Source organism: Maniola hyperantus, chromosome 27 (assembly GCF_902806685.2).
Source record: "Maniola hyperantus chromosome 27, iAphHyp1.2, whole genome shotgun sequence".
NCBI lineage: Eukaryota > Metazoa > Arthropoda > Insecta > Lepidoptera > Nymphalidae > Maniola > Maniola hyperantus.
Window position 1 is genome coordinate 6109160 of NC_048562.1, and position 25985 is coordinate 6135144.

General features: G+C 37.8%; 3 protein-coding genes across 3 annotated transcripts in view; 2 read left to right on the forward strand and 1 right to left on the reverse strand.

The window, feature by feature from the left end:
- Positions 1-25985, forward strand: part of Cdk4 (Cyclin-dependent kinase 4) — a 201515-nt gene that overhangs the window by 136846 nt on the left and 38684 nt on the right. The gene's annotated exons all lie outside the window — the stretch shown is intronic.
- Positions 2622-4706, reverse strand: LOC138404344 (myosin-8-like). Its single transcript, XM_069508060.1, has one exon. The coding sequence runs from the start codon at positions 4704-4706 to the stop codon at positions 2622-2624; it is 2085 nt and encodes a 694-aa protein (XP_069364161.1).
- On the forward strand, positions 4854-25053 carry LOC117994844 (uncharacterized). Its single transcript, XM_069508061.1, has 8 exons — positions 4854-5004; positions 5431-5565; positions 6292-6442; positions 7555-7717; positions 9022-9105; positions 20069-20099; positions 20397-20461; positions 20815-25053. The coding sequence occupies exons 1-8, from the start codon at positions 4854-4856 to the stop codon at positions 24895-24897; spliced, it is 4863 nt and encodes a 1620-aa protein (XP_069364162.1). The 3' UTR covers positions 24898-25053.

The window sequence follows — 25985 nt, forward strand, 5'->3', positions numbered from 1 at the left end:
GTACACCGTGTTTCCTGGATACCCAGCTCTTTATATCTCTAATCAGCCTATGTGTCCATCGTCCATTTGCGGACTGGTCCCATTCTTCTTGCCATCTAAGCAGGGTTCTTTCTCTGGCAGCTCTTCTTGCATCTGGCAATTTTAATCCATAGCTTTCTGATCTTTCCCTCGCCAGGAGATGAGCTGGGATTAAATTCGCCAGTACGAGGGCAGCGTCGGTGGATGTTGTTTTATAGGCGCAGCAGGTTCTCAATGCCATCATACGCTGCGTGCTCAACACTGTCCTCCTGTGTGTTACCTTGTCCATGGCCGTAGCCCATATTGGAGCCGCATACATTATGGTGGACTGCATTGCTAGAGCTAGGGTCCTTCTTTTTCGCGAGTTCGGTCCACGTGTATTTGGTAGTATTGAGGTGAGTGCCTTAATAGTTTTTTGGGCTTTTTCACATACCAGGTTTATGTGCTTACCGAAGTTCAGGCTCGAATCCAGAGTCACTCCTAGGTAAGTAACGGTAGAGGTGGGTTTTATGTGTGTGTTGCCGCAGGTGAAGACGTACTCTGCGTTTAATCTTCTGTTGAAAATAATAGCCACCGTTTTTTCTGGAGCGATTTCTAGTCGGTTGTGGGTCATCCATAAAATTATGTTATGCAGAGCTTCATCCCCTTTCCTAACTAGATCTTCCACATTATTGGCTGTCACTGACACTGCTAAATCATCTGCATAACAAATTAGTTTGACACCTTCCGGAACCTCCACCGACATGACATCGTCGTACAATATGTTCCATAGGGTTGGACCAAGGACTGAACCTTGGGGAACACCTCCTCCTATCTCGACTAGAACTCCCTTCTGTAGTTGAATAGCTCTATGATCTAGGTAGTCTATTATGCTATTTATTAGATATTTGCTTACGTTCTTCCTTTTCAGCATAGCTATTATTTTCGACCAGGATGCAGTGTTGAACGCATTTCGCACATCGACCAGGATTAAACCGTTCCATTTATTGTCTTTTTTTGCTTGTCTTGCGATATTAGTTACTTGCGTTATTGCATCTACTGTCGTTCTTCCTTTCCTAAAGCCGTACTGATTTTCCTGGAATCCTCCGTTTCTGTCTATTTCCTGTATGAGTCTAGTGTTAAGAAGTCTTTCGTAGGTCTTTGCTAGGACATTGATCAGACAAATTGGTCTATATTTATTAGGTTCCCTTGGCGACTTTTTTGGTTTGTCAATAAGGATGAGTTTTGAGAGCTTCCAGCTATCAGGGAACTTTCCGCTCTCTAGGAGCCCATTAAATAGCTGGGTAAAATAGAGTGGAAATTTTAGTATAACCTGATTTATAACTTCCGGTGGTATTGAGTCTGGGCCCGGGGCTTTTCCTTTCTTTATTCTGTCCGCAGCATCCTTTATATCCTTCACTGAGAACTTCAAGCCTTCGAAATCTTCATATTCTTTATCTATATATTCTCTTTTCAGTTCTTCACATTTTGATACTATAAACAGGTCACTAAAAACTTTCTTTTCTCTTCGCCGAGATAGGGTTGTCTTAGGATTAGGTAGCTGAAGTTGGCTTTTGACTATTTTATAGGCACACCAACAAACATCCTCTTCTAACTCGTTGCACAGATCACTCCACTTCCTGCACTTTGCCAGAATTAGGGCAGATTTTAGTTCTTTTTTGGCAAGGACTTGTATTCTTGTTCTAACTCTCCTCTTTTCTTTCCTCTTTACATTTCTGGAATTTTCTCCGCCTCATTCTAGTTTCTTTTATTTTCACTTGTATGTCTTGTGTCCACCAGTAAGGTAATTTGTAGTTGTCATCGCATCTTATTTGCGGTGTGCTTAGCTTGTATGCTACTTTAAGTGCATTGTCACATTCTGCATAGTTTACTTCCTTTTTCTTGACTAATGCTTCAAAAGCCGAGTTAAATGCCTCTAAATTAGTTTTACCAAATCTATATTTTGGCGTGTCCTTACCCTTACCTTCTATGCTAGTAACTATAATTCTGTGATCGCTCATAGATACATCATCCTCTGAGACTGTCCAATTAATTTTGTCTGCCATCACGTTGTCACTTACAAATGTCATATCAATGTATGACTTACCGTTTGGGCGTACACAAGTTGGCACTAGTCCATCGTTAACAATATTTAGTTCTAAGGAATGTGCCCATTCCAGTAGTTCAATACCTCTTCTTGTCGTTTGGTTGCCCCCCCCAGCATGTATGTTTAGCATTGAAGTCTCCTGTTACGATGACTTTATTTGAAGGGCACGCTAATACCTTTATGTCATGTTGGATATCACACAGGTAATTTACAAACCCATCAGTGGTACACTTGTTAGGACTGACATATACGCTATAAAGTGAAAAATCTCCAGTTTCGATACAGATAAAACAGCCCGCTGTGCGATATTTTGTCACGTGGTATTTTTTACTGTGATTTATTATCATGGCGCCTAGATCCTCACTGACATAGTGGTGCTGGTTACTAGCTTTGCATTTTGCGAAATTAGGTTCACTGAGAGCTATAAAATCGCACTTTTTTTCCGATGCCGTTACCAAGGCCATATCGTGGGCACTAATACTTCTATTTGCATTCAATTGAAGAACTTTGAACGCCATTATCTATTTATTACAGAGTCTTTTCGTCTTTTGTTCTGTCTGGCTTTAGCCAGAGCCTGCTGGAAACGCTTGCAGCTCCCACTACCTGATGAGTGACCTTCTATATTGCAAAGCGGACAGAAAGCTTTATTCGTACAATTTTTGGCTTTATGACCATCTTGAGCGCAAATATGGCATTTTTGACTTCTGTCCACTCCGGTGCATTTCGCTGCTATGTGATCATGTGCCCAGCATCGGTAACATTTAAGTACGTCTATTCTCTGTTGCGCTTGGCATATGCATAGACCTATCCTAATTTTGTTCATTTCTAGCAGTTCATCCGCGTCATTGCTTTCTAGCACTACTGTGGCAATCTGATTTCCATTTTGCATGGGTCTTAAGGATCTGACTTCTAGTTGTTCTGGCGATTGTACTATTTTTGTATCTAATATAGCTGTCCTGACTTCCTCCATGTCCGCGACACTGTCAATGTTTTTAATGTGTACAGTAGTTTTCGTCTTTTTCGTAAGCGTCTTCACTTTTTTGTTCTCTACTATGTCTTTAATGGTTTTTGACACCTCTAAAGCATTTTCCCTAACCTGTACTAAAACATCACCTTTATTTGATTTCCTGACTCCTTTTATTTGATCTAAGGCATTGCTTCCTTTTAAGCCATTTTTTAATTTTCTTAATACTTGTGCATATGAGTCCGAATCACCTTCAATAATTATTACTTCTTCATTCCTATCTAAATGCTTACTTCCCTTTTGTGGTGTTATTTTCTTCTTTGCTCGCAGAAATATGAAAATCTCACTATTATGAAATATAACTTCAAGAATCTTCTTCATTACATCCGTTGCTATGCCTTGTGGTGTAATAAAGGATATTTCACTCATACTATATTTAACTGCTATTTTCTTAATTTCTTGGCATAGCAAATAGACGTCGTGTTGACTTCTTCCATCTTGCTTGGACGGATCATAAAACACGACAATGACTTTATTAGTCTTTGTCTTGCTACCCTCGTTAGCCAGTAAGGTTACCGACCGTTCTAATATATTGTAGCTGCCACCTTCACAAATTATTGTATCTCCATCTAGTATTTCTGGGTATCTATTGAGTACTCTTTTTCCTGTTCTTGATTGCAACTTTGTCTGTTCTTCACAAAAGTATACAGCATTGTTACGTATATCTTTAAATATATCTCCATGGTCTACTTTCACATTTCTAAAGCTATCTGGGGTCCATTCTACGTGTAGTTTTGTCATAAGTTGATCGTATTCCTTGATTTCTTGCTGATTTAGATCAAATTTCTTGTCAAAAGTATCGCTTTTTTTATGCATAGTGTTTCTCTCCTGCCTTAGTTCATCAAATCTTTTTTCATAGTCTTGTTTGACTTTTTCTATCTGTTCTGCTAGTTCCGAAACTTTATGTTCTTGAGATTTCCTATACGTATTGAATTCTTGTTGTAATTCGTAAAATTTAGCCATATCGTATTTATACTTAGTGACTGTTTGTCTGACTAGACTAGTTAAATCAGATGCAAACTTTTTGACCTCGCTGTGTACTTTTTTGTTTTCCCTAGTAAATTTTGCTAGTTCTTCCACTTTTGCTTTAATTTTCTTGAGTTCTTCTGAAGGCTCTATCTCGCTCGGCTGTATTATAGTAGGGCTAGATACCTTCTTTCGTTTTTTTGGACGTCTATCTTCTTCTGTCCTCAGTTCTTTGTTCGGTGTGCTATCTTCATCGCATAAGATATCAGCATCCATTGCTTCTGCAGAAACGTCACTTTCAGTATTCTTGTTTTCCAGTATTTTCGATTGACCTGGTGGTGTTCGCCGTAGAGATTCTCTTCTCGTAAATGGGTCTATAAGTTCTTCCAATTTTTCTCTCCTTTTCTCTTCCTCCAAATTTTCTCCCCCCTCTAACACCAGTTTTTCTGTCCTTCTCTCTTCCTCCTCTTCTCCTGACGATTTTGGTGAGCGAATCTTGCCCCCCCCAGAATACGTGGGGCAGACTGACGAAACGTCAGTGAGGGATTTCCCTTCCGCTGAGCAGTCGGTACCCTCCTGGGGTAGTTTATTCTGTCTTTTTAAATCCGCCATCAAAATATTTCCCAATTTCCCCCCCCCCACGTTTGCAGTGCGCCTGCCGGGTTAGCAGAGTAAACCCCACTCCTCCCGCCAGCCGCTGCATCTGGACAGACCTTTTTGGCTCCACGTCGACCTCATCAGCTCAGCCCAGTACTGAGAATGCTGCGCACATACCACCCTCAGGAGTTTTTAGTCCGGCACTCCAGCCGGTTTGCTAGTGTTGGTCCGCGCCAGGTATTTGATTTCCCTGGTTCCACCCATATCTGGGAGGTATTCCCCTATCCGCCACCCGGGGACGCGCCCGAGGGGGGTACTAGCAACCCCTCACGGGACCTATAAGATACCTATTCACTCTTGTTTTACCTATAAGATACCTATTCACTTTTGTTTTACCTATAAGACACCTATTCACTCTTGTTTTACCTATAAGATACCTATTCACTTTTGTTTTACCTATAAGATACCTATTCACTTTTGTTTTACCTATAAGATACCTATTCACTCTTGTTTTACCTATAAGATACCTATTTACTTTTGTTTTACCTATAAGATACATATTCACTTTTGTTTTACCTATAAGATACCTATTCACTTTTGTTTTACCTATAAGATACCTATTCACTTTTGTTTTACCTATAAGATACCTATTCACTCTTGTTTTACCTATAAGATACCTATTCACTCTTGTTTTAAAGATACCCGGGTTGGATTTATAATAAGGGTACTGATTTTTCAGGTTCAGTATTCTCGCCGAAGCCCTCAGTTCAGCCAGATTCCTTCACCAGCTCGCTGCGAAGATACCCCAACGTAGCCCAGGATCGTTCCTCCGAGATCGTGGAACGACTCATTACTTACACACAAGCTAAACATTGTAGGTATCATCATCATCATCATGATCAACCCATTACCGGCTCACTACAGAGCACGGGTCTCCTTTTAGGACTTACGACCCCGATTACAACGCGACATTGACTCCAAGTGGCCTACTTACGCAACATTCGTTGACCTCTAGCGTCAGTCAAATGTTTTATTTGCAATAAGTATATCATAAACTTATACAAAATAAAGGATTTTTTAATTTTTTTTTCGCGTTTTTAGGGTTCCGTACCTCAAAAGGAAAAACGGAACCCTTATAGGATCACTTTGTTGTCTGTGTGTCTGTCTGTCAAGAAACCTACAGGGTAGGTACTTCCCGTTGACCTAGAATCATGAAATTTGGCAGGTAGGTAGGTCTTATAGCAGACATTCGGGGAAAAATCTGAAAAACGTGAATTTGTGGTTACATCACACAAAAAAATTAAAATGTTGTCATGAACTAATAATTAGTATTTTCAATTATCAAAGTAAGATAACTATATCAAGTGGGGTATCATAAATGAAAGGGCTTCACCTATGGATTCTAAAACAGATTTTTATTTATTTTTATGTATCATAGTTTTTATTTTTTAATTATCGTGCAAAATGTCGAAAAAATACGACTGTAGTACGGAACTCTCATTGCGCGAGCCTGACTCGCACTTCGTTTTCGCGAGCAGTTTTTCTAGTCGTAAAGTATCCATTAGAGATTAAGTAGAAAGTTTTTATTATTATCTTCCAGCGGCCATCAAGCAAAGGTCCAACGTATCTCCAACCCGCAGCATCATAGACTCGGACATATCCACTCAGACCATCATCATGGGCACCAGGAACACAACCAGCCCAAAACATCCTCGCCAGTATGAACCAGATGTTAACGTAAGAAGTAAAAGGTATATGAGGGGTAGGGAGGGACATGGAGTCTGGTGGGAGGCTTCGGCCGTGGCTAGTAACCACCCTACCGGCAAAGCCGTGCCGCCAAGCGATTTAGCCTTCCGGTACGATGCCGTGTACAAACCAGAGGGAATGGGTTTAATAAACTTTAGAGCCTCAATAGCTCAACCGGTAAAGGAGTGGACTGAAAACCGAAAGGTCGACGGTTCAAACCCCGCCCGTTGCACTATTGTCGTACCTACTCCTAGCACAAGCCTGACGCTTAGTTGGAGAGGAAAGGGGAATATTAGTCATTTAACATGGCTAATATTCTTTAAAAAAAAAAAAAAAAAACTGTCTTAACCCTTCCAGATTACGGCGCCATCTTAGACTCATCACTAGGTGAGATTGCAGTCAAGGGTTAACTTGTATTTGAATAAAATAAAAAATGATACATAACCACGACTTTCTGAGTAGATATAGTTGAAATGGCAATCGACGAGGGAACGCCCCGCAGAGCCCCCGCGATAGCCCGATAGGTACAGTACAGGCGAGCGCGGTTGACGTGCGGGTTTTGCAATCTCACCTGGTGTTAAGTGATGATACAGTCTTAGATGGAAGCGGGCTAACCTGGAAGGGGTATGGTAGTTTTTATTAAACCCATGCCCCTTTGGTTTCTACACGGTATCGTACCGGAACGCTAAATTGCTTGGCGGCACGGCTTTGCCAGTATGGTGGTAACTAGCCATGTCCAAAGCCTCCCACCATACAAACCTTTTGTTTCATTTTTAAGACTAGTTATTGCATATTTCTCCTTAAAAATCGAAAAATGATGTTCCCACACCCACATTATTAATTTTAAAAGACCTATTCAACGATACCCCACACTATAAGGTAGACGAGAAAAAAATCATCACCACTTTACATGTAGGGGAACTACCCTAAAAAAATATTTACCCACTTATCACAATATTATTTCACCACTTTGTCGGCGTGATTAATATTTATACCCATGCCAAATTACAGATTTCTAGCACTAATAGTCTCTGAGATTAACCGAGAACGGACGGACGGACGGACATGGCAAAACTATAAGAGTTCCTTGTTGACTACGGAACCCTAAAAACTGCAGGTTAGAAGAGGCACCAACTCGAGAAAGATCTAGAAGAGGTCCAGTAGATCAAGATACCCTGGAGTCGTGGAGAAGGTCCACATTCTGCCGGACCAACGACGTCCGGTACCTCCGGGACGTGTCCAGGAAAGTCCGGGACGGGATACGGACCTTGTCTCATCAAGTAAGGATAAAGATTATTATTATTAACCAACTTCAACGCGTATTTTTCTTACTTAACCATCATCATCATCTTCATCATCAATCCATCGCCGGCTCACAGACAGACAGACAACAAAGTGATCCTATAAGGGCTCCTTTTTAGAGTTCCGTACCTCAAAAGGAATTACAAAAAAAATAAAAACCGACTTCGTTACATAAACACTAAAAATTGAAAAATAATTTAATTTATTACCGAATATATTATGTATACAAGAGTTAATATAGTTCCATAATAATACTTTTTGGTGCCGGTGCCAATTAGCTTTAGCTGCGTGAATCGTCTAGACTTCATATTTTTATGGGACTCCACAATGGCACCTCATTGGCACCGACCCCAAAAAATATTATTATGGAACTATATTAACTCTTGTATACATAATATATTCGGTAATAAATTAAATTATTTTTCAATTTTTAGTGTTTATGTAACGAAGTCGGTTTTTATTTTTTTTGTAAAAATTTTTTATTTCACAATTTTTAGTGGCCCCATGGAATTATGCTATGACTGGTTAAAAATCTACTGTTTACTAAGCTATTACACTGATCGCGAGCAATTTACTCTTATCCGTTGAGGAGTTCCAGTATCTATCTTCGAAGATGTTCATCAGATCTTCACCAAATTGTAATGGGACCAACTTTGAAGTATACCCTTTCAAACAAAAAAAGAATTTTCAAAATCGGTCCAGGCGTTTTTGAGTAATCGGGGAACATACATAAAAAAAAAAAAAAAAAAAAAAAGATTCCGACGAATTGAGAACCTCCTCCTTTTTTGAAGTCGGTTAAAAACGGCACCCATATAGGATCACTTTGTTGTTTGTCTGTCTGTCAAGAAACCTACAAGGTACTTTCCGTTGACCTAGAATCATGAAATTTGGCAGGTAGGTAGATCTTATAGCAGACATTAGGGGAAAAATCTGAAAACCGTGAATTTGTGGTTACATCACACAAAAAAAACCAACCAAGTGCGAGTCAGGCTCGCGCAGTGAGGGTTTCGTACTATATTTATGCATATTTTATATGGGTATTTTTATGCACTACAGTTTTTGATTTATCGTGCAAAACGTCGAAAAAATACGACTGTAGCACCCTCGGTGCGCGAGCCTGACTCGCATTTGACCGGTTTTTTACTTTTGATCTCTAAAAACCGACAGACGTTGAGGTCCCAAGGTGCTGGAATGGCAACCTTGTACTGGCAGTATTGGAAGACTCCCCACTAGGTGGACTGCGGCATCAAACGAGTCTGATGAATTTTCTTGTTATTTTCAGTCAAACTGTCAACCTGAGAAACTAAGCAATACCAAAGAGAAATTTGAACCACACGTGATGGACAAAGGACTAGAAGCACAATCGGTTAGTTTCAATCAATCAATCCATCAATCAGCCTGTTTGCGTCCACTGCTGGACATAGGCCTTCCCAAGAGCACGCCACCACACACGATCCTCCGCCTTCCTCATCCACCCACTTCCCGCTACCTTCTTAAGGTCGTCAGTCCAGCGGGTTGGAGGTCGTCCCACACTGCGCTTGCCGATACGCGGTCTCCACTCCAGAACACGTCTGCCCCAGCAGCCATCGGTTCTGCGGCAGTTTACACTTTTTTTATCCGAGACATAGTCCCTAATGTGACGTTGTAAATTTTGAACTACTAATTGGCGTTTCGCTTTTAATTAGAGTCTGTTTTGTTCAAAGTATGTTGGTGCCACCTGGCATCGAGGTGCAGAACTGCGCGTGGGTCGATGTTCGGAGTTCATTCGAGCCACAATGGATGGCGTTTGCTTCGTTGTCAATTGTCGTAGAAATAAGACGGAAATAGTTAAATAGAACCATAATATCATTTGTTTATTGTTAAGTCATTAACAAAACGGTTCTTATAATATATCCTTAGGTTCCGCAAATGTTCGAAGGTGAATTGGCTTCATGATCAAACTGGGTGGGAGCGGCCACACTCGGGTTGCGTCTGGCAGCACCGATTGGTGAGATTTGGAATTTTCTCTGGAGTCAACATGTGAAGACGAATTTTTTTCGTTCCGGGAAAGTCTCACTCTTTTTCGCCCATGGCTTCGCCTGGGAAGATACAATGGTTATAAAGTTGGTCATCCTAACGTGTTTCAATGTTTCATCAGTTATGGTGGGTGAAAAATCAGGTAATGTGGATTCGACAAAATGGCGGTTTGGTTGGAGAGAGTCCTAATTTCATGATTTTCCCTTTCAGTTCCAGTTGTTTTATCTTCCCAAGTAAATGGGGATAATGGGTTGTGGGTGGACTTCTGAGAGCCATTGGTGGCCAGGAGTTCAATGGGTGAGTTGTGTTTGATCGGGAAAATTCCACGTGTCGAAGTTTTCACACAGCACAGATTGTAATCTTGTTTTTCTTTGTTGCAGGGTTTACGTTTACGTTTTACGTTTAGCTTCAGTTTTCCGTTTTAGTTTTCCGTTTGCGTTTTCGGTTTTCGTATTTATTTCTTTTGCACATTCACGTTGACAACTTAATTGCTATGGATAAGACTTGGTGAAAATCTTTGTAATGAAACATTTCGGTTGTGAAGAATCAAATAAATTGAGTTTTGGATCTTGGCCGATGCCGTCCAGCTACCTTGCAGTCTTCGCACCTACAAGTAAGCAAATGTTTGTAAGTATTGTGACGTTGTAAATTTTGAACTACTAATTGGCGTTTCGCTTTTAATTAGAGTCTGTTTTGTTCAAAGTATGTTGGTGCCACCTGGCATCGAGGTGCAGAACTGCGCGTGGGTCGATGTTCGGAGTTCATTCGAGCCACAATGGATGGCGTTTGCTTCGTTGTCAATTGTCGTAGAAATAAGACGGAAATAGTTAAATAGAACCATAATATCATTTGTTTATTGTTAAGTCATTAACAAAACGGTTCTTATAATATATCCTTAGGTTCCGCAAATGTTCGAAGGTGAATTGGCTTCATGATCAAACTGGGTGGGAGCGGCCACACTCGGGTTGCGTCTGGCAGCACCGATTGGTGAGATTTGGAATTTTCTCTGGAGTCAACATGTGAAGACGAATTTTTTTCGTTCCGGGAAAGTCTCACTCTTTTTCGCCCATGGCTTCGCCTGGGAAGATACAATGGTTATAAAGTTGGTCATCCTAACGTGTTTCAATGTTTCATCAGTTATGGTGGGTGAAAAATCAGGTAATGTGGATTCGACAAAATGGCGGTTTGGTTGGAGAGAGTCCTAATTTCATGATTTTCCCTTTCAGTTCCAGTTGTTTTATCTTCCCAAGTAAATGGGGATAATGGGTTGTGGGTGGACTTCTGAGAGCCATTGGTGGCCAGGAGTTCAATGGGTGAGTTGTGTTTGATCGGGAAAATTCCACGTGTCGAAGTTTTCACACAGCACAGATTGTAATCTTGTTTTTCTTTGTTGCAGGGTTTACGTTTACGTTTTACGTTTAGCTTCAGTTTTCCGTTTTAGTTTTCCGTTTGCGTTTTCGGTTTTCGTATTTATTTCTTTTGCACATTCACGTTGACAACTTAATTGCTATGGATAAGACTTGGTGAAAATCTTTGTAATGAAACATTTCGGTTGTGAAGAATCAAATAAATTGAGTTTTGGATCTTGGCCGATGCCGTCCAGCTACCTTGCAGTCTTCGCACCTACAAGTAAGCAAATGTTTGTATCCTGCAACAGTTTAGTGAACCTTCTTAGTGTATGTGTACAGTAAGAACCCTGTCTTTACTACTGAGCTTTTATTTTGAAACAATTTTATGAATTTTACTGTGTCATTGTCTATTCCATGCCAATGGCATCTTAAATTTAAAACATAGATTTTATGTACTATCTACCTAAGGCATTCTAATGTATCTAAATTAAGTCATGGCATTAAGCTAGAATAACTAAGCATTATTAGCCATCATTCTGTATTAAGCGACCCCGGTAAAAGTTACGTTAAAAACAATTTTGCCTAACATCTAGCAAATTTCATTTATAACACCTCATATGCATTACAAGGGAGTCGACGGCTAGCTTCTATTCTTTACTAGGTAGATAGATCAAGTAAGTAAATTATTTTTTTCCTCTAATCTTTGTAAGGTGGTAGATTATTCCGTATCCGGGTATATTTCTATTCCGCCCAATTTACCACCCCTTACAAATGGCGCCCGAACGTTTTTTTATATAGTTATTTCTGTATATTTTGAGAAATTTTGTGAATTTTATGAAATGTACTCCGCTGATTGTACAATTTTCTAAGTAGTGACACATTGCAAAGAGCACTAAGCTGTTTTTATGGTTAACTAACTAAATAATAACTAATAGTTAGAAATTTTGTTTGATAGTTTAAGTAATTTTCTGAGTATAGTCCAACATTGGTTTTTTTTTTCTTATTTAATTAACACATTATAAATGGTGCTTATGCCGTTCAATTATGTTATTTGACTTACCTTGGAGGTGTATAAGTGAATGTTTGCCTTCAGTTTAGTAATAAACATTGCTTAACTGAGTTGTTGTTGGGTATTGCTTTCAATAGTAAGTACATCTTATGTTTGAAATTTCCGGTAACTTAGTATAATTAAAGTTTTGAAACGCTATGTGCCGTTAACTAGTTACACACATACATTTATAAATACTAAGAGTTACAACTTGTGAAACTAAATATATAAACTATATTCAGAGATTACATTAAGTTCAAGTATGAAGTTATGAACAATTTTTTTTTGTCAGTGACTTGATACTTCATTATTTTGTTGAAATTGTGTTTAGAGCTGTGTTAAGGTTATGATAAAAGCTACTTCACACACAAAACATGTTAAGTTTAATTGAATGCTGGTAGTTTAAAGTGACATTTAGAAACAGATTTTGTTGTATTTTAGGTTATGTGTTAAAAGTGTAAAGTAACAGCCATCAAACCATTGCACAATCTCTTTGTTTTTTTGAAAGATAATATGCTAGTCAGAGTTCATTGCAACTTTGTTGCCTGTTTACTTTTGTAATTGTAAAGGTTGTAACACACTGTGTACTCATAAAGGTGATACGGCACCTTACAATCATTTATTCAATTTTGGGAAGTTTTATTTTGTTATATTTTGTTTACTATAGTAATAATATGTGCTTGTATTATTAACAATATTTTGGAATAGGAACATAATTGATAAAATAGGTTAGGATAGACTTAAGAATATTGTTTTTGTTGTGTATTTTGCTTGTGTATATTTAATAGTTTAAATAACTTCTTTTGTGTTTGTGTTTAACCAATTGGTATAAGGCTAAACATAGACAGTTACACAAGCTCGATATTTTGTTAAATGTGTTTTGACTTAACACAATGGAACAGACTTTTGCCCAGTTTCATTCACTTTTGAAGGACGAATTGTGTTATGAGGTATCCATTCGTTCCGAAACTCCAGCACCTACAGTGCTAGGTTTAAAGAAACAGTTAAAACAATTAATTCAGGAAATTCCTTCTGAATCAATTTTAGAGACAGATTTCTCTTCTGAAAGTGAGTTAGGGGTTATTACTAAAAAACTTCAAGACTTAGAAGATTTATTAAAAAAGTGTTCTGACACTAAAGATAGACATGCCCTCTGTAGGTCTAAAGCTTTAGCTTCACATTTGTACTTTAGAATTTTGAGAATACAGTGTTCCGAACTCAGCTTAATAAGTAGGAAGAGTGAATTACATACAAAGTTGCAGAGTTTGATTTCCAGATTAGATGCTGACAATGAGTCGTCTCACGACGAATCACTGGATTCCGAGAGTACCGCCGTTGACTGCACTGGTGATAAAAATGTTGCCAAGTGGAAGTTAAATTTCAACGGACAGGGTGATCCGCGCAGTTTCATCGAACGCGTTGAGGAATATAAAAGATCTTATGGCGTTTCAGATGGAAAATTATTTGTTTCTGCATTTCATCTTTTTACAGGCCGAGCATTGTTATGGTACAGAGGCAACAAATGTCAAGTTTCGTCTTGGTCAGAATTGAAAACTTTATTTTTAGAGGAATTTGATGCAGTAGATTATGACTACAGGTTGCTAGGTGAAATTCGAGCAAGAACACAAGGCTCTGAAGAACCTGTGTCTATCTATTTCGCTGTAATGTTTTGCATGTTTTCAAGGTTGTCAACACCACTTTCCGAAGAACAAAAGTTACAAATTTTATTACATAATATTCGCCCTTTTTACTCAGAACAATTAGCTCTTGTTGACATTAAGTCTGTCGCAATGTTGAAGGAAAAGTGTCGCAAACTAGAGGCTGCGAGGCAGCGTTCCGCCTTATTTTCTGAGCCTACTAACAGTAAGGCAACTTTAAGTTCAGAGTTTGCTTACAAACAAGTGACAAAACAGATAAACACACTTTCAGTCACACCTGCACCTAAGGTTGATACAAGTAAAGGCACTGATTTTACGAAAACAAATAAACAACTATGTTACAAGTGCGGCAAGGGTAACCATTCCTTTAAATTTTGCAGGACAGTTCCGAAATTTATTAGATGTTTTTCGTGTGGACGTCAGAACTTTACAGTAAAGACATGTCCAAGTTGTAGTAAAAAGGCGATTAGTAAACCCGCTCCGGACAAAAATTCAAAAACTAATTAGTAAGAACTGTGCAGAGACACAAGTAAAGAACTTGGTCATTAACAACAAAACATCCCTTTTACCTGACACAGTTCTGTATTCAGTGGATAAACGAGACTTTAGGCCACATTTAAAGGTTTTTGTTGACGGTTTTGAGATTACAGGTTTACTAGATTCCGGTGCTTGCGCGTCAATTTTGGGTAACCAGGCGCACAAGGTTTTTTTGAGATTCGGTTATAAATTGCATAGCAGTATTGATACCACATTTTCAGTGGCAAATGGAGACAAACTTGATTGCATGGGTTATATGTTTATTCCGATTACTTATAATTCCGTAACTCACATAATAAAATTTTTTGTAGTACCCTCTATAATAGCGGATGTTATTTTTGGTTGTGACTTTTGGAAAACATTTCAGTTAGCCCCTGGCATTTTTGATAATTTAGAATTAATTAAGGCACCTTCTCAATTTTACAATATTTGTGCGATTGATAATGAACAAATTCATACCATCACTTCTTTTGAAAACTTATCATCTCAACAGAAAGAATTAGCCCAATCTGTAGTAAATAAATTTTTAGATATTTCTTCAGAGAAAATTGGATTGGGTAGAACAAAATTAATTGAACATGTTATTGACACCGGTGATGCCTTGCCAATAAAAATAAAACAATATCCACTTTCTCCCGAAAAGAAGGAAGCTTTAAGTAAAGAGTTAGATAGGATGCTGGAAATGGACGTAGTTACTCCGAGTGAAAGCCCTTGGAATAACCCAGCAATTTTAGTGAAAAAGGCAAATGGAGACTGGAGATTTTGCCTAGATTGCAGGAAATTAAATTCAGTCACAAAGGGGGATTCATACTCAATACCGTACATTCCACAAATTCTAGATAGCTTGAAAGAGGCAAGGTTTTTATCATCGATTGATTTAAGTTCAAGTTTCTGGCAAATTCCGTTAGCTAACGACTCTCAGGAAAAAACCAGTTTTACAGTTCCTGGTAGAGGGTTATTCAAATTTAAAGTCATGCCGTTTGGCCTATGCGGTGCACCAGCACGACAGCAGAGGTTAATGGACCAGTTATTTAATCAAAATTTTTGTAGTGATATTGAAAATGGAATAGTATTTTGTTATATAGATGATATTGTTATTTGTTCTGCTGATTTTGAAACCCATTTAATTTTATTAAACAGAGTTCTGGATAAACTAAAAATGGCTCAACTATCCATAAATTTTGATAAATGTAATTTTTTTCGAAACTCTTTGAAATATTTAGGGTATATAGTGGATGAATTTGGTTTACGCACAGATCCTGGAAAAGTTGCCGCAGTTTTGAACTTTCCGACCCCAAAAACTGCACAGGAGGTAAAGATTTTCCTAGGCACTTGTTCTTGGTACAGGCGCTTTATTAGGAATTTTTCAACCATCGCTGCACCACTCAATAGACTAACGAGTAAAGGAAAGAACGCACCTAAATTTGAGTGGAGCGAACAGGCAGAGGTAGCATTTAATACATTGAAGAATGCGTTGGTAACCGCACCTGTTCTTGCGGTACCGAATTTTGAAAAACCATTCAAAATACATTGTGATGCTTCTGCATATGGTGTTGGCGGTATGCTGACGCAAGAAACCGATGGTTGCGATCATCCCATTGCGTATGTCAGTAGGAGCCTAAATAAAAACGAAAGGAATTACAGCGCGACGGAACGCGAGGCTCTAGCTGTGATTTTTGCAGTGGAGAAATTTCAGGCTTATTTTGGTTCCAAGCCAGTCACAATTATCACAGACCATGCATCCCTAAAGTGGTTCTTAAATTTAGAAAATCCCTCAGGACGACTCGCCAGATGGGGTTGTAGATTATCACAGTATAATTTTGTTATCGAACATAGGAAGGGTTGTGATAATGTAGTTCCGGATACCTTGTCGAGACTCATACACGTAGATGTAGTTGGTGATCGTAATGATAACTCTAGTCAACAAGTTTTGGTAGATGACTGGTATGACAAAACATTTAATGGCTGTAAAATCAATCCAGCAAATTTTCCGAATTTTTGTATTTTGAACGATAAACTATATCGTTACAGTAAATGTAAATACCAGCTTCTCAGTGAGTTCGACTGGAAAGAGGTAGTCCACAAGAACGACATCCTTAGAATTATGCAACAAAACCATGCAGATGCAACTGCAGGTCATTTTGGTGTGTTCAAAACTCATCGCAGATTATCCCTCAGATATTTTTGGCGTGGTATGTATAAGGACGTGGTTGAGTACGTTAAGAATTGTGATACTTGCTCTGCGTATAAACACACGACATCAGCCACTCCAGGTCTGCTAGGGAAGCCTAAAGTCTGCGAGAGACCTTTTCAGGTCATTTCGGCTGATTTAGTCGGACCTTTGCCTAGGTCTAAATCAGGATTTACATTTCTTTTTGTGGTGACGTGTTGTTTTTCGAAATATACAATGTTGTTTCCGTTACGGCGTGCCACAGGTGCCGCTGTTGTTAAAGCGCTAGAGAATTTTGTATTTTTGAACCATAGTGTTCCAGAGACTGTGATTGTGGACAATGGGTCCCAATTTACAGGATCTGAATTCCGTAATCTCATTAAGCGTTATAATATTCCGAAATTACACTACACACCACTGTACACTCCGCAAGTTAACCTTGTTGAGAGGTACAATAAGGTTGTTATGACTGCTGTAGCCGCTTTTGTGAAAGATAACCACAGGTCCTGGGACGAAAACCTGTACAAGGTCCAGTTCGCCATAAACAGTGCGGTTAATGAATCCACTGGATTCTCCCCGTTCTTCCTTGTCCACGCTAGAGAACCGGTCTTAAATGGTTCCTTCTATAAGGACACGGATAAGGAGTACGAGGCCGGAATTCCAAGGGAGGAATACGCAGGAAAGTTTGGATCTTTGGAGGACATATTTGGTCAGGTTAGGAGAAATTTGTTTCAGGCTCATGCAGAGTATGCAACGCATTACAACTTAAGGCGTAGGTCTGCAAGCTATTCTGTTGGGGATATAGTGTGGAAAAAGACCTATCCACAAAGCGACGCTACAAATTTTTTCGCAGCTAAGCTGGCACCTAAGTATGAAAAGTGCAGGGTTGTCAAGGTTTTGTCACCTTTGGTTTATGAACTAGTTAGAGTAGCTGACAACCACCCAATAGGCACTTGGCATATTAAGGATATTAAGAAGTAGATATTTGCCATTACTTAGTTTGGTCTAAACTGTTTGAATATTTAAGTTATCAATATTCAATTAGGAATTTGAATGAGTGTAGTGATGTTCTGAGTTAACAGTTACATTACCATGGTTCAGTTGAGGAGGAATGTAGTGGATGTATGTAGGGATGAATATGTGATGATTGGAATGCTTGTGGTAGACCAACCGGTTGAGAAAGTAAAAATGCAAATATCGTACTTTGGGGATAACAAAAAGGGGGGGGGTTTTGTGTTTTGTTTTCGTTTTCCTTCTAGATAATGGATCATTTCTGTTATTTTTCCGATTCTGTTCCGAGATCTATTTTCTAGGAGAGTTATTTCGTTTTTTTTTCTCATATTCCGATTTTGATTCGGTTTTATTTTTCCGAATGGGATAGAGAACGGTTGCCATATCAGATGGACCCGTTCACAACCAGATTTTCCGTATTTGTTGAGTAACAAATATTAAGATGGTAGTTTAAAAGAGTGAACCACCGTAGGCCTAGACGCATTCTATCAGTCAGCTGAAGAATGATGCCAAGATGTTTCCACTCAAGTGTCTTAGACACCATGAAGTTTTTTTGTATATATTCTTTTTAGAAGTTAGGGTTGTGTAGTTAAGTATAATGTATAAAACCTTACACTGTTTTCAGTATATTTATTTTGTTAGACAATTTTCCTTGTTAGTAGTAGATGTGCGTTCACGCGTAACTTCTGTGTTTTTTTGTTTGTTTGTTTCAGGCAAATTGTTAGTAGTTGTTGGATGACGCTGAGGGCAGCGTGGTTCAACCTGTTGAACCTTTTCGTAGGAGGGGAAGTATTGTGACGTTGTAAATTTTGAACTACTAATTGGCGTTTCGCTTTTAATTAGAGTCTGTTTTGTTCAAAGTATGTTGGTGCCACCTGGCATCGAGGTGCAGAACTGCGCGTGGGTCGATGTTCGGAGTTCATTCGAGCCACAATGGATGGCGTTTGCTTCGTTGTCAATTGTCGTAGAAATAAGACGGAAATAGTTAAATAGAACCATAATATCATTTGTTTATTGTTAAGTCATTAACAAAACGGTTCTTATAATATATCCTTAGGTTCCGCAAATGTTCGAAGGTGAATTGGCTTCATGATCAAACTGGGTGGGAGCGGCCACACTCGGGTTGCGTCTGGCAGCACCGATTGGTGAGATTTGGAATTTTCTCTGGAGTCAACATGTGAAGACGAATTTTTTTCGTTCCGGGAAAGTCTCACTCTTTTTCGCCCATGGCTTCGCCTGGGAAGATACAATGGTTATAAAGTTGGTCATCCTAACGTGTTTCAATGTTTCATCAGTTATGGTGGGTGAAAAATCAGGTAATGTGGATTCGACAAAATGGCGGTTTGGTTGGAGAGAGTCCTAATTTCATGATTTTCCCTTTCAGTTCCAGTTGTTTTATCTTCCCAAGTAAATGGGGATAATGGGTTGTGGGTGGACTTCTGAGAGCCATTGGTGGCCAGGAGTTCAATGGGTGAGTTGTGTTTGATCGGGAAAATTCCACGTGTCGAAGTTTTCACACAGCACAGATTGTAATCTTGTTTTTCTTTGTTGCAGGGTTTACGTTTACGTTTTACGTTTAGCTTCAGTTTTCCGTTTTAGTTTTCCGTTTGCGTTTTCGGTTTTCGTATTTATTTCTTTTGCACATTCACGTTGACAACTTAATTGCTATGGATAAGACTTGGTGAAAATCTTTGTAATGAAACATTTCGGTTGTGAAGAATCAAATAAATTGAGTTTTGGATCTTGGCCGATGCCGTCCAGCTACCTTGCAGTCTTCGCACCTACAAGTAAGCAAATGTTTGTATCCTGCAACAGTTTAGTGAACCTTCTTAGTGTATGTGTACAGTAAGAACCCTGTCTTTACTACTGAGCTTTTATTTTGAAACAATTTTATGAATTTTACTGTGTCATTGTCTATTCCATGCCAATGGCATCTTAAATTTAAAACATAGATTTTATGTACTATCTACCTAAGGCATTCTAATGTATCTAAATTAAGTCATGGCATTAAGCTAGAATAACTAAGCATTATTAGCCATCATTCTGTATTAAGCGACCCCGGTAAAAGTTACGTTAAAAACATTAGTTATTTTGCCTAACATCTAGCAAATTTCATTTATAACACCTCATATGCATTACAAGGGAGTCGACGGCTAGCTTCTATTCTTTACTAGGTAGATAGATCAAGTAAGTAAATTATTTTTTTCCTCTAATCTTTGTAAGGTGGTAGATTATTCCGTATCCGGGTATATTTCTATTCCGCCCAATTTACCACCCCTTACACTAACTATGGGCCTCATAAGAAAGCTCAGAGTCACTCAGCGGGCGATGGAGAGAGCTATGTGCGGAGTTTCTCTACGTGATCAATGAGGAAATGAGGAGATCCGTAGGAGAACTAGAGTAACCGACATAGCTCAACGGGTTGCGAAGCTGAAGTGGCAATGGGCAGGGCACATAGTTCAAAAATTGATAAGAACATATTGTCAAGTATTTTCACATTCACTGTTTCTCTTGTTTAAATTTCTTTTATCTTTTTTCAGAACACAAATTCGGTGAATATGGAAATACAAGGTATTTAATCTCTATAATTTATTAAAGTTTTTAAATCATATTAGCGGTGGTGATAGTCTAGTGGTCGGGGTCGACACCTCTAACTTTTCGGAGTTATTTGCGTGCAAATAAATATCACTTGCTTTTACGGTGAACGAAAACATCGCGAGGAAACCTGCTTGCCTGAGTTCCCTATAATGTTCTCAAAGCTATGTGAAGTCTGCCATTCCGCACTTGGCCAGTGCGACTTGGGCGAACCCTATGTACGGAAGATTATCAAATTGTTACCTATTATAATACACAAAACTGTAATTTCAGCGGCGGTACAAATGGTGTCGAGAGAGGTAGCCACTGTACCACTCGCTGTGCCTTCGCTGAGAACTGTAAGTTGATTTTCCATCTAAAATACGTAGGTACGAGTACCTAACGATTAAGAATACTGTCTTAGCATTTAAGCTATCGTGAGTGATATAACTGCACATATTATAAATGCGAAAGTGTGTTTGTTTGTTGCTCTCAATCACGTCACAACGGAGGAAAGGATCGACGGAGGATCAGAAATTGTTAAATTTGCCATAAAATAGAGATGTTTTAGGAATCACAATCTTTCAAATATAATTAATACTTAGTAAATGTAATTTTACTAAGTACTTAGGTAAATCGTTTTTTGTTGGATAAAGTTAAAAAAAAATGTTTGGAAAATTAACGAAAAATTTATAAAAATAAACTTTTTCAGATAGCAGTACCCCTCACACCGTCTCCATCCCGCGCTGAACCAGATGTAGAAGTGCCAAACCTTCCATCAGAAATAGTAATGATACCACAAACAGAAGTTGATGAACAAGAAGTATCTACCACGAAACATAGTAAAGAACTCGAACCAGCAATAAGCGCTATAGAACTTAACGATAATAAACTAAAACAATATAAAGGAAGCAAGTCACAGGATGAAATAAGAATGATTCAAAACGAATTATTAGTGATACAAGATTTACATTTAGGACCCTTCTGCACCAAATTCCATAGAAAATCACACTGTAGAATTAATAAATCCAATAAGTTTCTTATAAAATTCGCAAAAAATCACGAAAGCGTGTCTATACATGGCGGTAAATGTTATGAGCATAAATGCAGTCAGTTAGCCAATAGTTCTAAAGAACTAAAAAGATTTCAATCTTACGCTAGAATTTTTAATGCTAAAGTAACTCTGTGTAAGATTTCAGGTGAAAATGATTTGGCTGAGATATTAGATGATTGGTTAGATCTGATTCCTCTTAAACAAGAAGACTCTTATGGTAGAAAATTTGAAAAGGAATTAATTTTTTACGACTTTTTTGATTGCTTAAAATGCCATGTTAGCAAGCCTCTTGAATCAAATAGAAAATACAAATTTAAATCAGACATTTTAGATAGATTGGATAATCTACCTATTGAAATAAAAGGGAATAGAAGAGTTGTTTTAAGCAGATTAGCGGATATATTGATAAATAAAGTGAAACACATTGATTGCAAGAAGTCAATCAGAAGTACAGACGGCAGTAGACGAGAAATTAAAGAACTTAAAGACACGTGTAGCTCTATTTCTGAAGGATATATACCGCCAACTGAGAGCGAACTCAAAATCTTTATATCATCAGAACTTATCTTATATTTAGAAAAGACTTGTTTGAAAATGAATCGGCACAAAGTTAAGGATTTAGAAGATGATTTACTTGATTGTCTTATTATATCAATAGAGGAAATGAGATTTGGTTGCGACAAACGCGTTAAAAAAAGGATAATTAAAATGTTGAAAGATTACGGATTTTCAGAATGCCAAGCTACGCGTTTTGCAAATCTATTATTAACTCATTTACAAGAATCTTTTATTCACGATGCCCTACCGTCAAGAGTACGATCTGAAACATTAATTGTACTTCCAAATATACAAACCGTAGCACGCTCCCAAAAATCTACGGCACATATCTCAAAAGATAGCATAGAGAGTAATAAAAATAAAAATAATATTGCTTTAGAAAGCTATACCAATGCATTATGTAGACATATAGATGAGTGGCTTTCAAGTATAAAATTACAAATTCCAGAAAATAGGGAGAACGGATTAAGGCAAGTAATTATAAATGATTTAGCTGGAGATATAATAGACAGACATAAGTATTTGGAGTTAAATCCTACAAGTAGAGGATCTGATGAAGCAGAGCTTGAACATTTACGGTACCAGATATATAAATGGATTAGTAAACTTGTGGGGGAAGATAATTTAATACCTAAAGACCATGCGCCAGAATTGATGACGCGAATTCGAAGACTACCTATGTTTTTAAACTGTCACGATAAAGCTAGTTCATGTCAGACTTCTAATAAAGATAATAATGTACAAAAACAACATTTTATAAGCGGAAGTTCGACAAGCGATATTAATATTAAAATGAACAAGTCTTCACCAAGAATAAAACATCAACCTGATTCTATAAAGCAAAACAAAAACGAAAAGATTTCATTAGGTGTTTCTGTTTCAACTAGCTCTAGAGATTTTAATGTTATGCCCATGTCTATAGGATCTCCCAAATTTGCTTTCAGGGAATCCAATAACAAGATTAGATGTAATCAAAATTCAAAAGCAGCTTGTTGTGTTGATTTGAATAATTCAAGTCAAAGTATGAAATCTATTGAACAACTAGAGGCTGAATATCAGCAATTTGTAAAAGATTGGGTGCAGCAAATACCTATAAAAACGACCAGTCCTGATCAAGAGGCTGTGGTGGAGAAAGCTAGAGTAGAATTACATAATAGTCTGTGGAAAATTGTGTCTAGGTTAAACTGTGATCCTGCCACTTATTACAATCGTTTTTTTTATGAAGACCTTTTAGATGACGCGATTGAAGATTTATTGGATTGCTTACCGCAAACTCCAGACATGAAATCTGTAAGACACTCGCTCAAAGTAGAGTTCATTGAGAAAACTTTAAACATGTACGACCATATACGGGCACATGAGGATTCTTCCTTCAAAAATAAACTAGTGAAAAATGTCATCACAAACCTTCGTACACATGGCATAATAGACAATGAGCGTGAAGAATCTATAAAACAGCACGAAGATCTTCAAATAATAAAACTAGTTGAGGAATATCTACTATACACTAGATTTAAAAATGATAACAAGTTGATTTCTGACGTATTCAAGAACAAATTGTCACACAAAATTGGAAATTTTGTCGAAGACTTAAAAATGAATCATGACGGAGAATTTAGAAACGTTGATACCTCTTCTTATAAAACGGAAATTATGAACGCGTTAGAAAAAGTACCTCTTCCAAATGAAAGAACTATAAGAGAAGAAGCTGATGATATACTCCTGGGAATCGAAGTAGAACAATGGTACACAGATTTGCCTATTATTCCAAATGAGGACTCTATCGACACATATGACAGAAAAAGCAGATTGGATATGCTGACGATGAGAATCAAAGAAATAGAAAACAGTTTAAGTGCAGCTGATTCAGAAGTTGCTCTTAGAAATGAAATTACAAAGTTTCTCGAAAAAACGCCACTCAAAGAAGGGGAAAGGTTAAACATAAACTTTATGGTGGATGAATTAGTAAACAGAGTAAAAAATCTGCAGAGACAAGACAATAGTCAGAATACTAAAAGAGTAATAATTCAGGCTCCTGACTCTTATGAAGAGTTTGGTAAGAATATTCCTTTTGCCTCGAGTTATATCGAGACATCTCCATCATACCAAAAGCGTCTTATTGAAAACAATTTAACTAACAATAAAGCCCACCGTTTACCTTCTAACGGTCATGACTTGAATATTATAACAGAATCGCCTACGTACCAGCCACATGCTTTTACTAAAGAACCATCTAGTTACAGAAGATTTTCAGAAGAAAGTCCAACCAGTTCAAATTTTAAAGAATCAGCTGATCAATGGTATACATTAAAAGACAGTCAGATTCATACTCCAAGACAGAATGTAGCAAACAATACGCAACGTTATTCTATTCCACCTTCATCTTTTGCACCACAGGAATATCAACAAGAGGGATCACTTAATGGTGTAGAAAATAAATCAATAAATCAAAACTACCATCCGAATATAAATTACCGAAGAGGAAATATATCAGAAAAATCTCAAATGCAGCCATCTTTTTTGAATAAAGACCCAAGAATGAGTTCGTTTGAAGAGCCTTCAAGTTTCCAATACAATCCTCAAGAAATAAGAACAAGTGAAGGAATATTAGAAATCAGTCAAGTAGCTGGACCAAGTGGATATAGAACAGGTCAATTTGAATTACCACAAGCATACCCTCAAAGCTCTAGCCAAGTTCCAAATGCAGCAATGTATTCTACTGATGATCATAGAGGTAGTATAACTAATCAATCTGGTATTGCATTTAAACAGATTTCTGAAGATAGAGAAAAAGACCAATCTAATAAATGCTCAATAGGATGCCAATCCTTTAGAGATGATGGCATACAAAGACCTCATGAAAATTTTGAAAACAATACTGATAAAGTGTTTGATTCTACAAAGGGTTTGAGTGTGGCTACATCGACAGGTCGTATATCTGACCTACAATTTAAAGCACCGAAACCTAATGTTAATAAGAGACGTCCTAAATGGGCTGCGACAGAAAAAGGTGTTAAAAGACAGTCCACTGGAACTGATGATGAAGATGATGATTATCATTGCCGTTGTATTGAAAGATATTGGAAGTGTAGACGAAGACCTAAGCACTTGTCAAGCGAAGATTTTGATGATTATTATCCACCATGTTTCCCTATGCTTTTCCCGTACCCATGTTTTCTTTAAGACTCCAAAACGGATACAAAATTAATTAAAATTGGAATAACGCTTCCAAGTGTCCAATTGTCTTTTCTCTTCCATCTTTACCGGAGATCTATAATTTTGCTCAGACCGGGATAAAATTTTAACTCAAAGGCCTACTTGCGCATGGACTACCGTCACTTATTGGCAGCCACATTATGCTCTAGCCAAAAAGTGATAACATCATAAATAATTAATCAGTTTAACTGAACTGTCTTTGTGCAAGTAAGCCTAAATCTGAGCAGCCAAAAATCAGCTTAAAGATTTGAAACCATAGAATGCAGATAAAGGATTAACCTTAACGTGCTTTAAATGCGGGTGTGGTCCATAAAAATGACTCCGCACGCACCAATTTAGCTCTATGGGTTAACTTAACTCATGTCAAAAGTACGGTTCACATTAAAATAAGGACTAAAATTTTACTTTTGACATGAACACAAAAGTTAAAACGGCGAGTGAGGTGTTAAATTTTTCGCGTTATACATGAACAGTTTTGTATTGTTTATTGTTTGTGATGAGGATGACTTGTGGTTGATTATGATTTTGTGTAAAATATCTATGAATCTATAAAACTGAAATATTGAGTTGAGTATCGATATTTGTATTGTTATCTCCATATTACTATTGCTGAAAATAAAGTAATCATTTTGATAACTTCTTTTGTTTTTATTTCCTGTTATTTACTAATCTGCAAAAATTTCTGGCCATGTTAACATTTCAAGGGTTTTCGAGTACAATAGTTTGATCTTGCTCTAAGACCATTCGGGACCATAGTTAGTCGGATCAAGGTCTGGTATCGACCAAAGTGGAGGTGGGCGCACAGAGTACATTGATGGGTGGGCGGGGATGTATTTAAATAACAGACAAAGTAGATTATTATATGCACGCCCGCGTCAGCTATTTATTATTTGATTATTCAAAGATGACTTCTCCGCCATCCATCCATCTTCGCCCATCTCCGTTTTGTTGAATACCGGGCCTAACAGATTTTTTTTTGATAAAAATATTACAATAAAACTTTAGCTTATCGAACTGTAGTCTGCTATAGTGCTGAAACGCTCTAAATATGTCCT